Genomic DNA, 14,225 nt, shown 5'->3' on the forward strand with positions numbered 1-14,225 from the left:
ACATATGAAAGCTATTTATTTGTACATCTGTAAACAATAATATTTTAGTGTAGGTTTTACCCTTCCATTTGGAGTATCATTACCCTGAAATAACTTCTTTGGCCAAAAGGGCATTACTCTGTTGAAGTTCCAGTTCACTGCACTCATCTTTAGATGATTAATATTTATCTGATGAATGTTGCCATTTTTATGAGCCATTAAAGTGTACTTGAATGAAAAATGCTTCCCAAAATTAAAGACATAAGGCTTATATTGTAAAGGTCATTAAAAACCTGAAATTATTTCTACAAAAAACTTGTGTAGATATTCACTGATTTAATGAAGTATATAACATTCTTTTGTTGTTGGATGCATTGAATTATGGAAGACACTTAATATTTCATTTTAAACATTGTCAGTTCCTGATGGTTTTAAACTCTTATAAATCTAATGCAGTATAAGAACAGAAAGTTTCTCTGGTGTAAGCCTCTACTACTTGAGCTAGCAAAAAGCCTGGGGCGGTATTCTGAACATTGTCTTTTCTCCATATTTTATCTTATCTCAGAGATATGACAAAATCGGTATTCTGGTGGATGTCATAACTTTTGTCACAAAAATTGTCATAAATTTTGTCTCTTCTCTTTAGCGCGCAGCAAAAATACGCGGCTTTAAATGCGCGTAATCCTTTTATACAAGCAAAAGATATGACAAAAGTTATGACAGGGGGTAGCAGTCATAAATTTTGTCATATCTTTTAGTACCAAATATCCCAATACCCTGCCGACTGAATGTCAAGCAAACAATTATATTATTTAGATTAGATTGTGGTATTAGTTTCACTCATCTTCCATGACAATTTTCAAAATTATTTTTTCATGCTACAATTAGTTAGGCCCTACATATTTATTCCCCTTTTTTTCTCTGTTTTCCTTACTTTTATACTTCTCCTCTAAAATTCTTCACAGCTCCCTGTCTCTCTTTTTAATTAAGCGCATCATATACGGGGAGTTGCGCGATGCCAGCAACTGTTTGGGGGATACGCCCTACCTGCCACGGGGCTTTCCTATTGGCTAAAAGGGCTCCAACTGGGAACTAACGATGATTTTGATTGGCTCGCTTCCGAAAAGATGGGTGGGAACTTTGAGAGATATGACAGGGAAAAGACAATGTTCAGAATACCGATTTGTGACAATCATAGTGGTGTCACATCTGGGAGAGAAATGACAAAATTTATGACAAAAGTTATGACAGAGTTACAGAATACCACCCCTGGTTTCAGAGTACATGGCAAATCTTAATAGGTTGTATTGTTGTGTTTAAGAGGTCTATAGCGTGCCCTTGCATCAACATTGTAACAAATGATTCTTTAAATGTTTGAAGATTAGGTACACAATTGAGTTCTTATCCAACTAATGAAAGATATATCAATTGATTACTTGCTGAAACAGTTTCAATAAAAGAATTTAGCTTTCAATTCATAGATGAGTTGCAGTCAGACTGATTCAATTCACAAACGTCTTCATCAATAAGTGCTAGAGTATTAAATCTATAAAGCAATTAGCTTTCTTAATAAAAAAGAAAAGAATATAAGCACATGAATTTCTCTTTGCTGGTAGGCACTTAACTCTTCATGGTATTTCACAATTGATTTGAAATAGAGGGATTTACTAAGCTAAAATGAGCAATCAGAATCAAATGACAAAACTTAAGCAAACTGACAGCTCATTCATGAAAGTTTATTGATTGTAAATTGCTATTGTATATCGATTTGTATGTGCAGCCATTTGTAAAATCAGCCTTTTTGTATGTATTGAGGAATGAAGAATATGAAGCATTAGCTCAGTAAATCCTGTGAATTTCCTGACACTTTTGACACAAAGTATCACAGGAGGTTAGTGACACGCAGAGGAGCATTTTCCCATACAAATAATTTGACAGCAAGATGAAGATTTTAAAAATGTGTACAAGGGGGATTTGAACCCCCCTCGATATGTTGCCGCTAACGCAGTACATGAGCAAGTGCCCATTTGGTTCATCAGATGTTACTTATACGAAATCAGAAGGTTCCAAATTGAATTCTTCAATCTCTGCTTTTTTCTTAGCTCCCTGCAGTGATTATGAGATTTGCTTTCTTTATGAATTTGAGTCAGACGTCTATCGCCAAAGTCTAATCATGAAAGCGCAATATATTAGGCCATGCAAGAAACACAGATATCTTAGATTTCATCAGCATTGTTTATTGTACTAAGGATCATGAAGAAGATATTGTAAAGTGAAAGAAATGAAGATCACAGGGAAGCATTTAAATCCTGCCTGGATCTACTAGTAGGATCATGTTTAGGTGAAGGAGACAATATTGTTTCACAGTATATGTTTACCATTCTTTCTGATATTAATCATTAATTAGATTTAAAAAAATATATTGTGTGTTATTTACATTTAGTACAAGTGATTAAAGCCTTTAAAAGTGTCTATGACATTGATCAATGATATTCACAAGGGATGGGGGGAAAGAAGAAAGAAGATATTACAAAATGGAATAAGTGATATAAATGAATGCAGTTCTATACATTGTAAAGAGAAGTAGTTGTAAAATCTGAGTTTTGTAATACTATTAGTATTTGTTCGTTTTTAATCACAAAACTGTCCATTTAAACTAACTTCAATGCCATTGTCATTGTACACAATTGGGCAGGAGAAGTTCTATTTCCACACCGTTTTTTAATTCATAGTGTCTGCATGCTGACAGCTGCTCAAGAATGATAACAATTTGAATAGTTGAATAGAGTTTGTAATCCCCTTTATCGGTGCTCATCATCAAAAGTTCTTTCTTTTCATCCCATCCCCTTCACCTCTGGCCATTTCTGCCTGAATGATTGTCCATGAATGACATTATCAGTTGTGGTTATACTCTGTAAAATGCGGCAGGATGAACCAGAAATTTTATGAGAAAAGAAAATAGAATTAGTATTCATCGATTTTTTGCTGTCTGCGCCATCCAGGCTTCAAAGGCAAGAAAATCACCAAAATACTTTTGTGGTGAAATATCGTTCAACTCCAAGTTCAAACTTAGGAATGATGGGAAATGGATTCTAAGATCTCAGCATAATTTCATGATTGACGAGCCAGTATTTACAATTGTGTGAACAAGGGTAAAACATACTGTAAGTATAGTGCAGGGGAAGATTATTCACCCCTAAAACGTAAAAAAACTTGTGCATAAGAGCCCCCATAAATGCTACTCTGGTTCAACAGAAAGTATAATTTGGCATGCATGGGAAAGGGTAAATTACAGATTTCCCCCTGCAGTTAACATTTGGTTGAGATGGATTTGTTTATTATGGCAGTGATTAGATTATAAATGCAAGTTTATTTTTATTTATCTATCATTTTTTTATCAAATCCAAATCACGATCTCCAATATCAGATGGGAATCTCATGGATTCTATCGAAATATCGTAGTAAAAATTAATGGATTCTATTTTGAAAAAGACAATTCCAGTTGTTTTTCAATAAAATCTATAAATTTCCTCTCTGGTAAGATTTTTTTCCTTCAAATTTTGATTAAAGACTCACTTTCTCTTTGCTGCATCTTTCCATTTTACCAATTATACATTAATATGAATGTTAACATAATGAAAATAAGTATTTGCTATAAAATAATTTCAACATTGATAAAGAGTGTTGAATGTTACAAATAATAGAGAACTTCATTTGAGAAATGATGCCTACTCTTCATGTAAGAAATATGCCCACTTAAAGAAAGCAATGGAAAGGCAATCCTTGACTGTAAAGGATGCAGTTTTAACTGAAAAATTTTAGTACAGCTCTGCATATTATTAAAGTGTTATTAACAAAGCTTCCAGTCCCACACATCATAAAGCGTGCAGTCAAGTGTTCTCATCAATCTAATTACATTCCTGTACAAACTGGACAAGCTCATCCAACCAAACATCATTTGTTCATTTGACCAAAAATCCTTTGAAAAGACTGGCATAGCAGTGACACACGCTGCTCCAGGTGGAGATATGACCATGTATGTCCATGTATACTAAAATAAAGAATCAGTTTATGTGGTTTTCAGCTCGTTATTGCAATTGAATCAAAGGCAGGGGTTAACATTGAAGCATATGGAAATGCTAAAATCTGGCTTTTCTTTTTAATAGAGCTGAAATTAACAACAGATAATATTCATTAGTGCATAGAATGCAGCTGCCTTTTGAGGTTATATTTTTGTTTTCATTCTGATATAAATTTGTTGTTCCTCATTGTGTGATGAGTGAGTTTGTTGTGGTATTTTAAGCAGATTTATAATTTGAACTTTGTGGAAGAAGTTGTATGAATGCCATTGACCTGTGGGATGTTTTGGTATCATCCGTCTTTGAGTAGTACCCCTTTCATAAACCCAATTAAAATGAATTAGGCGGCTAATAGCAGCATAATTTGGTCGTAAAATTGGAGGAGGACAAGAGTTATCCGCATTACTCTGATGCTGCTATTATCCGCATAATAGCAGCATCGGGACAAGATTTTGAGTTTATGAACGCATTTCCAAATTATGCGGATAATTGCCATGGTGCGGTCACAAGGTCACCCTTTTCCAACACAACCGCATCGGAGGGGGCGTGTCCAGTTGTCATGGCGATTATCCCCCTTTTTCAGGACGGGCGCTCGTAAAAATAATGCGGCTTATTTTCGGAGTTTATGAACGCAATTTTTATTGAATTATCCGCATTACTCTTAGGCGGCTAATTGGAGGATAGGTTTATGAAAAGGGTATAGGTTTAATGGTGGGATTAGAGAAGGGCTCAATACTAAGTGAATGACACTCAAGGTCAATATTCCTGTTGACCATGATCTAGTATGGTTTCCAATATAATTGGAAGACTTTTATCATGCACAGTCATAGTTTTATTCATATTTGTCAAGACTTTCCAATACTACCTTCGATTGCATTTTATACTGTAATCTACCATGCAATTTCCCCTTTGACTTTACAAGTCCCTGTAAAGCCTGTGAGGCAAGAGCTGCTTTCCCCTCCCACACCCCTCCCCCTTTTTCTCTATCATTTCTGTTTCTTTCGTTCTATCATGAAATCATTCTCTCTAAACTTCTACTATAAACATCACACTGAAAATTAAATAAAAAAAACCTTAAAAGATATTCACAGGGAGCAATACAGTTTGAATACCTGAAATATTTTTTTGTTTGCATCTTGACATTTTCTTAAATGGAGTAGGGTGTGTAGAAATGTTTACCAGACTTTGAATTCTATTGACTGCTTGAACATGAAACACTCAGGGGGCTCCAACCTTCATCTATGCAAATATACCTGTCACACTTCTCCTGAAGCAATGGGAGTCTCTGACATCATCGTCTTGTTTGCCTTCTCTGTGAAGGGTTTAGACAGGGAAGAAAGTGATGTAGGATGGGGTAGAGATTTAGAAGAGGATGCTGAAATGATGCATCAAGAGAAATACAGTGTTCTTTGTTGTAAAGGAGACGTGGATTTTTGTGCGAAGGGAAAAAATGGGGAGAGAGGCAGGAGAGGAGTGAGGAAGCAAGAAGGAAAGACAGAAACAAAAAGAAGAGAGAAGAAAATGAGAGAGAAGAAGAAATAGAAGGTGAAGAAAAACAGGCACTTGGTAAATGGTAAATGGTGATGATTTTTTTTACCTGATTGCTAAGAAAGCATGAATGCTTGTAAGCAAGCAACCAAAGGACCGATGGCTTAAGGTCCTCTCCGAGGGACCTGGTAATTAGGATTAATGCCTTACCAAAGGGCACTAGCACACCAAGTGGGAATCGAACCCAGATCACTGGAATCGGAATGAAACCCCCACTCTTGCAGATGTTGCAAAAGAACTATAGATTGCACTTTTGTAATCAGATGTGATATAACATTAACATAATTATTTAATGCATTTCGTTGTGATGCACAAACAAGCAACCATTGCAAATTTTTAATGAATGAAAACAAATATTGAAGATTTATTTTATTCCTATATTTAGCTTGCAATGCAACCCTTGAGGAATTGAATGTAGAGAACGCAAGTAGGAGCAAGAAAAGATGTATATTTGAAGAGATGAAAATAAACAGATAACTAAGAAATTTCTATAACGGGTGAGATTATAGAAAAAGAAAAGTCAGATTCAACTTTAACTGAACATTTAGATTATCTAATTTCAACTTGTTTTGTTTTTTGCCCAGAATGAATTAACTTTACCAAAACTCCACTCCTTTCCAGAAATTTTCTCCAAGTTCGTTGGTTGCTAAGGAGAATACCAAAGCATTTATGACGGACAGAGATAATTAGCAGCCCTTACTTTGTAATCGGCATGTTGGTATCCAATCAATAAACACAAGCATCTGATCTACTCCTGGCGATGAGTGATTGGTAATGGGGGGGGGGGAAAGCTGGTCATCAACATCTATCACTAATCAAGGATGGTTTAATCCTCTAAAAGTTCATTGATGAGATAAAATATGCATAGGCCTGTATACAGTATTTGTCATGTGGCCTTGCTCTTAGAAATGACCACCTGCTTATGATTTCATCAGGGAGATGTTTCATAAAGCTGTTTTTAAGTTACAAGCGATTTTATGAACGTCTGGTGATCCTTTCACAAGCGCTTAATCAAGACTAATGAAAATTTGGTGTATATCATTTACCAAAAAAAGGGATCACCAGTCGTATGTAAAGTAGCTTGTTACTTATGAACAGATTTATGAAACATTTTCCTGCTCCTGTGTGATAATAAGAAATTTACCTGATTTAAAACTGTCACACTGGAAAACCATTTCTCTCATAATTTTGTCATGTTCACTTCATACTCCCCTTGCATGCTGATCGATCAATCTAATGATTCTTGTATTATTTTCTTGAGAGCAATTTGCATAGATCTACATATTCTTGATTACACATTTTGGACATTTTTGGCTCTCCAGTTCAGTTCAGTTAGAATGACTCTACAATTTTCTATTTATTTTTATTTAACTTGATGGTGGAGTGGACATGCCTTTCAGGTTTTAAAAGCATCACCTGCACCCTATCTTAAAGAACAGTGTCACACGCAATAGTGATCTACATTCAAGAGCAAAAATGCCAATCAATTCTCTGCTATTTGGTTTTTTCAAGCAAATGCCAAATAACCCTTTTTCCATTTTAGCATTGGAAATGACTCTGCACCTCTTTAAAGGGTTCAATCAATAAAGTAGGATTTGATTTCACACCTAGTCTACAATGGCTGTCAAACACTGACACAATAGAACTACAGCTGATATGGCGCTAAAACCCCACAAGGTGCAGAGGGTGGGACTCATGTTGACATTTGGGTGACAAGTAATGGATAGTATGAAAATGGCAAATGAGAGTGAGATTGAGAGAGTGTGAGAGTGAGAGAGAGAGCAAGGGGAGAGAAGTGAGTAAGCGAATGAACAATGGAAAGAAAGGCAAGAAATTACAGGAAATAGAATAGCATGAAGAAGTTAGAGGACAAATTATGAATGAGGGAGAAATGGAGGGAGAGGAGAAAAAAATGATGAAAAGGAATGAAGTAAGGAAGGAAGAAAGAAAATGAAAAACAATGTAAGAGAGGAGAGAAGGGCAAGAGTTTGAAGGTTTATATCTCAAATGAAATCTCTGTTAGGGCAAAGACAACTGAGGAGTAGAAGGAGACACTAGAGTTATGAGGGTACTAAACACCCACGAGCTTGTTATGCTTTGACACCCGCAATCTAGATTCTTTAAACAAAAAACTATATCAATTTTGAAAATTGATATTGCTTTTTTCTACTTCCATATATAGAAGAATACAATATCTGATCAATGAATCTAGCTTTTATGTTATACTGCTCACGTGAAATTTGTATGAGAAGTTTAATGGAGTTTGATGAAGTCAATATGTCAATATCTTCATTAGATTGCAATGTTAGAAAGTAATAATTATGATGTCTAATGGAAATAAGTCGGATCCCCTTGTTTTTTTTAAGGGGGTTATAATTAAAATCACTCTCGATCCTGGAATAAAAGGAGCTTTAATAGGATGCAGTCTTCATTTGTATCTTTCTATTGTACAATAACTGAACCACATAAGTGTTAGAAGGGCCTTAAAAATAATAACATTGCAGAGATAGGGCATTGAATCCGATTTGACTCTCCATTTCATTTCTTCACAAATAATTTACCAATGTAAAATTATATAATTTGTCAAAACATTTTTGTAAGATATGGACATAAAATAATAATATATCCTATCTTTTCTGTCTCTCTCTCCCTTTGTTTTTCAGGCCCATCTTGAGTCTTGTCAATACAACATGGTCGCCTGTAAGGAGTGTAGCGCTATGGTAGCCCGGAATCATATCAAGGATCATTTACAGTACGATTGCCCTCGCAGGACGGAGACATGTGAATACTGTGGATCAGAGTTCACTGGAAGCAAGATAGATGTAAGACTTTAATACTTTTGATATGGAAGTTTGATTTGTAATTTGGGAATGCAGCATTTTTAGTTAAGCTATGGTTGATATAGCCTTCAGCTCTTGATGGGAGTAGCCTGAGAATCGTATGGTATTAGGAGCCTGTTACAATCACATTATCATATGAATCAAACTTCAGCATCCATTCAGTGAGGGAGGGGGCAGTGATTTGGTGATAATGCTGTCTATGGGCTGCACCAGGTGGGGAGATCACTTTATGATGGAGAGAATGAAAATGAAATAATTCAGAATCTAGACTGTAGAGGTATTAGAGAAAATTGTTTTTTAAAATTATACAAATGTATTGAAAATTCTACTCAGAAACCTTCCATTATGAAGGGCCATTGTAAATTTGATGATTACATTGAGAAAAAGACTTTCACTTTTGTGCAATTATTTTCTTTGATATTTTATTTTTCCCATGGATGACATATTTGGTAAACCACATGTTCCCAGTGAACACATAGAGACTCTTCTCTGGTATAGTTGTACATACATGTAGCTAGAAAAATATACCATCAATGTAACGTAATGCAAACCTGGGACCATTTTATGGTTCAAACCAAGAGAAAAAGTGTTTTTCTGCCTGTTAAATGTGGGTGTTTCCTCAGGCAACCCAATGCCACAAGATTTTATTCTTATTAATCTATTCTAGATGTATATATTTTTTTGAAAATCATGATAAAAAATAAATCAGTTTATAGATATTCATCAGTCTCACTCTTGTACTTTAATCTCCCTGTGATCTTGTTGCATGCAGGCTCATCTAGGCAAATGTCAGCTAGAGGTGGTGTTCTGTGAAAACAAGTGCGGGGCTCAGCTGCAGAGGCGCTTCATTAATCATCACATGCTAAACGAATGCGCAAAACGATCTATTCCATGCAAATACTGCCACAAGGAATTCGTCTATGAAACACTGCAGGTAAATGGAGAATGGGTGATGAAGAGTGTAGTGAGTTTGTAAGGTTAGTGGTGGTGGTGGTGGTAGTGATGGTTAGAGCTGATAGTGTCAAGAATAGGGATGATGATGTCAGTGGTAGTGTAATGGTCATAGTTGATAATTGGAGAATGCAGTTGGGATGAGAATGATTACTATAACAATTGTGTTTATGGTGATGATGGTGATGGTAGTGATAATGGTCATAGTTGGTGATGTTGATGATGATGATGATAAAGATGATGGTAATGGTGGTGGTGATGAGGATGATGATGATGAGGACGATGATGGTGATGTTGATGATTATGATCATAATGGTGATGATGATGATGGTGATGATGATGGTGATGATGATAATTATGATCATAATGGTGATGATGATAATGGCGATGGTGATGATGGTGATGGTGGTGATGATGATGATGTTTTTTATGGTGATGATAATGATGCAACTTTTGCCCAAAGTGGCTCAAAGCAAATCAATAACTTCCATTTCTTACTTAATTTCCATCTATTTAGAACCACCTCCACCAATGTCCTCGTTACCCTGTAACCTGTCCTAACCGATGCGAGCCTAGTAAGATACCAAGAGAGGAGATGGAGAAACATCTCTTAGAATCCTGTCCATCGGCTCTAACCTGCTGTCCATTCAAACAACATGGCTGCAAACACAGGGTGAGCTAGGATGTAGAAGAAGAAATAAGCACTGAAGTAGCAGTTCCAGGCAGTAAAGTAGAATGAATTTTAAAACTGCATAATTTCTCACATTTTACAACATGATCATCTTGAAATTAGCAGAAATATGTAAAAATCTTAGAATAGACAGTACAAATACAATACTCTCAGAATTAACAACTGCTCAATAGTTGCAGCTATGTTTTTAGAAGTTTCATTTTTCTATTTATGTGAAACTTCCAAAGAGAGAGAGGTGCAATTGAAACATAACTTCATGTCTAAACATAAACATAACTTCATGTCTATTTTATGGTACAGGGCTCAGGTGGAAGCTTCGATAATGATACTGATACCATATTCAGACAGGGCAATATCACAGTGTCTAGAGGAGCTTTTCCACAAAGTTTTCTTAATATGGGGAAATTACAGGTCAGATTAGGTCTGTTTGGAGAAGAAAATAACAACCACAGGTTTGAGAGATGATCTTATTCATATACCAGGGCTTTCACACAATGAGGTAATAGAGAAAAGTTTTCTGGTCGTAGTCACAGATGTTATGAATTTGTTTCTTCATTCCAGGGTCCCAGGATGAGTTTAGAAAGGCACCTGGATGAAAGCATGAAGTCTCACCTAAACTTGGTATGTAGCGTAGTCAGCAGCCAGCAAAAGACCATAGAACACCTCCAAGCACAACTAGATACCATGTCCCTCAACACGGATGGCCAACTCCTGTGGCGCATCACCGACTACGCCGATAAGTTCTCCAGAGCCAAGAGCGAGGATGAGGTCGAGTTGGTCAGTCCTCCATTCTTCACTGGCCGCTACGGCTACAAACTCCAAGTGTCCATCTTCCCAAATGGCAACGGCTCTGGCGAGGGGGAGCATGTTTCAGTATACATCCGTGTGACCCACGGGGACTTTGACTCGTTGCTCCGGTGGCCGTTCACCTTCCCGATCTCCTTTACGCTGCTGGACCAGAACGAGGATCCAAACAAACGAATGCACATCAAGGAATCCTTCACGCCTGATCCAACGTGGAAGAACTTCCAGAGACCCAGCAAGGATGTCCATGTCCTAGGGTACGGCTACCCGACCTTCGTCTCACACAACTTCCTGAGGACGAGGGACTATGTAAAGGATGATGTCATGTTTCTTAGGGTGCGTGTAGACTGCTCTAGCTCCATCAAAATCAAGAATGACTCCCAATCATCGTAGCATTGGTCACACCTCTGCTGTGAACTTGTATGCAAATAATAATCCTTTTTGCTTCCAGTCTTTAGTAGAAGTGGTCAAACACTAGCCAAAGTCTTCAGATTTATAGGTTTGAATGCGACTGCAGTACTGATAGCTACTCTCCAGTACTAGATTGAATGAATAATACTGATTTATGAATCTGAGGATGTGCCCAGATATTCCATTTCTCCAATGATTTTGTATCAAGACACTGATTCAGAACTGCCATTTTAAAGTTCATTCTAGGTGCAAGAATGACCCTTTTTTAATCAAGATACCCTGGCACTACCCCCATCATTCATTACAGAATATGTGTACACAATTGGTTTGTACTGTTTTGATGAAATGACCCTCACACACGCTTTTTCGACTTGATAATGTATCGCTACATTGTCTAAACTAAAGCACTTTTTATTTTTCTTAACTCTTCATCAAAAGTAATTGTGCACTGCATGTACAAGGGCATATGAATTCTGTTTATAGAAGTATACATCCATACTTTGGATATTCTAATCAAGTTAAAATAATATCGATTTTACTCTGCCTTCGCTAATGTAATGGTACATTGTCAGTAGAGATCACCCTCACTTTTAAAGGATGTCAAATAAAGGATGTCAAATATGTGTCACCCTCACTTTTAAAGGATGTCAAATATGTGTAATATTTGTGAATAGTCGGTCAACTGTCGGCTAATACAAGGCCTTGTGGTTACAATGATGAGTGAAAAAAAATGAATTTAATACAACTTTTTCACTTTAAAGACTGTATGGTGAAATATATGACGAATCATTTTCTTGTATTTAGCCATATGAATTTTAGTTGTAAATTTTTAGTAAAATATGGACCCACGAAGCTTCTCCTCAAGTATTTCACTTCAATTTTATAACTTGAATATATTTTTGAGTACCCATCCTATTGTCTTTGTCTTTTAAAATTTGTGACCAAAACATACAGTGGATTGATTAAGTTAACCATTTTTACATGTGCAAATTTTTTACTTAGTGAAAGTGTATATAACGCTCAGTCTGAAAGTATTCACTTTTATAATATCTCTTTCGAATTTTTTTGTTTAAATCAATGGACCAGAAAATTTGTGGTTAAGGTTACAGGAATGAATCAAACAACTCCATTCAAACTACCTCAGATTCCCACTCTAAATCTGACCTCTCTTTGAATGCAAAAGTAATATTTTTTCTACATTTTGAACTCAAATTCAACAACTAAATTGTTGTTGTTTACCGGTACCGAACCATGAACTAAGTAAGACCAGAGTTGAGAAAACAGGCCTATATTCTTCAAGACCAGATAAATCACAATGACAACTAAGCAATAAACTCCAAGATTACCTCTTCCAGTTTAGTTAAGGTCTCTTCAAACTGACATACTGGCTTTTTTTTCATTCCATTGCAAGCCCGTGATTTTAAAAATTGTATATATCATTGCAAGTTAGAGTATTCTATACCCAATTGCATAATGTAAATCCAGTAAACTTTAAATTTCTGCTTAATCCCATGAGAACATGCTCTCTTGTTGAGGTTCCTAATTGCTTACAGTAACATATTTATTTTACCTTTGAACAGTTTAATGATTCAAGTTCCATATTTATTTTCCTCTCTATCTATTTGTGTCTATTTATGTGCCTTATGTGAGATTAGTCATTAACCTTGCTCCTATAACATTCCTTATTCCATACACCATGTTTCTCTATCACTTATTGAGATAAAATTTTAAAAGTAAATTTTCTTTTCTATAATTTATATGCCTAAATTATGTATTTCCCACTTGCCCTCCCTCACCTCAGCCTACTATCAATGTAAACTGTATCATTTTCTGTCGCGAAAAGAATATTTACATTGATAATTTGTGTATGATTGTTTGTGCATTCTAAGTGAATCTGAAAACAATTAAGAACTTGTCCTTTTAAAAAAAGTTTGTTATGGTGTTTGTTTTCCACAAGATATCTATCCTCCCAGTACAATTCCAATTATATTACAAGACTGCATCGTTATAAAATTGTGAAATACACATGTCAGGTGAATTTTCAGAACAGGTCTGATGTGCTCCTTTTTAGATGATGATTTTTTTTTTTAGCCTTTCTCTCAGTACAAAAAAAATACAAAGTGATAGTTTATTACAACCAGTACTAATATTTCCTGATTCTATATGTTAATAACTTCATGTAAGGGCCTTAGTAGAAGTTGTACATTAATATTGATTTAGTGCAATAATTTTGTAAAATCGTATAGTTTTGTTTCAAAGTTTTTGTTAGATTGTGTGAATAGTTCTGAGACTGGAAGTTTACATCAGACAAATGATTGGTGCCATTTTCAATCGATTGCAAATATCAATCACAAATCTTTACAATTGATGGCTATTCAATTGACTCTTACTGATTCAAGAAGCAAACCAGCAATCAATCATAAATTTGCAATCGATTGCAGTACGCTGTGACTGATCTTTTGACCCAAATTGATTTACAAGCGATTGCTCTTTCATGGTAATACAAGTAAAATCATTCATTATAGTTCAAGTCAGATGGCTGGCTGTTATGTAAAATAGTTATGTAAAGGGTCTCTTCATAAAAGAAATTTTCCAATTCATCCGCATTCTCATATTGATATTTTTAAATCCTAAATTCACCTCTTGCCAAAATGATACTTTCTCCATATTCTTAATTTTTAATGCATTACAGGAATTTTTATCATCACTGTTATCTTGTCACAAGACTTGTTTCCCTTGTCAAGTGTTTCCTTGAAGTGAAATCATATGTATAGTTCTTAGGGATGAATATCATGCCGAAACCTCAACAGAGAACATTACTGTTTTACAACATGGTTTAATAGTTATGGGCCGTTTTTGTTCATTTGGCTTTTGTGGGTTTTTTATTTAGAAAATGGGAACAATAATTACTAGTTTTGTGTC

The 14,225-nt window shown here is 35.6% G+C and overlaps 1 protein-coding gene across 1 annotated transcript in view; it reads left to right on the forward strand.

Annotated features, from left to right (window-relative positions):
• LOC121408163 (TNF receptor-associated factor 4-like) overlaps positions 1-11,902 on the forward strand; it is a 50,431-nt gene extending 38,529 nt beyond the window's left edge. The window contains exons 4-7 of the mRNA XM_041599511.1: positions 8,270-8,428; positions 9,219-9,380; positions 9,915-10,070; positions 10,650-11,902. Coding sequence (XP_041455445.1) covers positions 8,270-8,428; positions 9,219-9,380; positions 9,915-10,070; positions 10,650-11,285 — 1,113 coding nt within the window. The 3' untranslated portion in view covers positions 11,286-11,902. The remainder of the gene's footprint in view (positions 1-8,269; positions 8,429-9,218; positions 9,381-9,914; positions 10,071-10,649) is intronic.
• The last annotated feature ends 2,323 nt before the right edge of the window (positions 11,903-14,225 follow it).

The sequence above is a fragment of the Lytechinus variegatus genome, chromosome 2 (assembly GCF_018143015.1).
Source record: "Lytechinus variegatus isolate NC3 chromosome 2, Lvar_3.0, whole genome shotgun sequence".
Classification (NCBI taxonomy): domain Eukaryota; kingdom Metazoa; phylum Echinodermata; class Echinoidea; order Temnopleuroida; family Toxopneustidae; genus Lytechinus; species Lytechinus variegatus.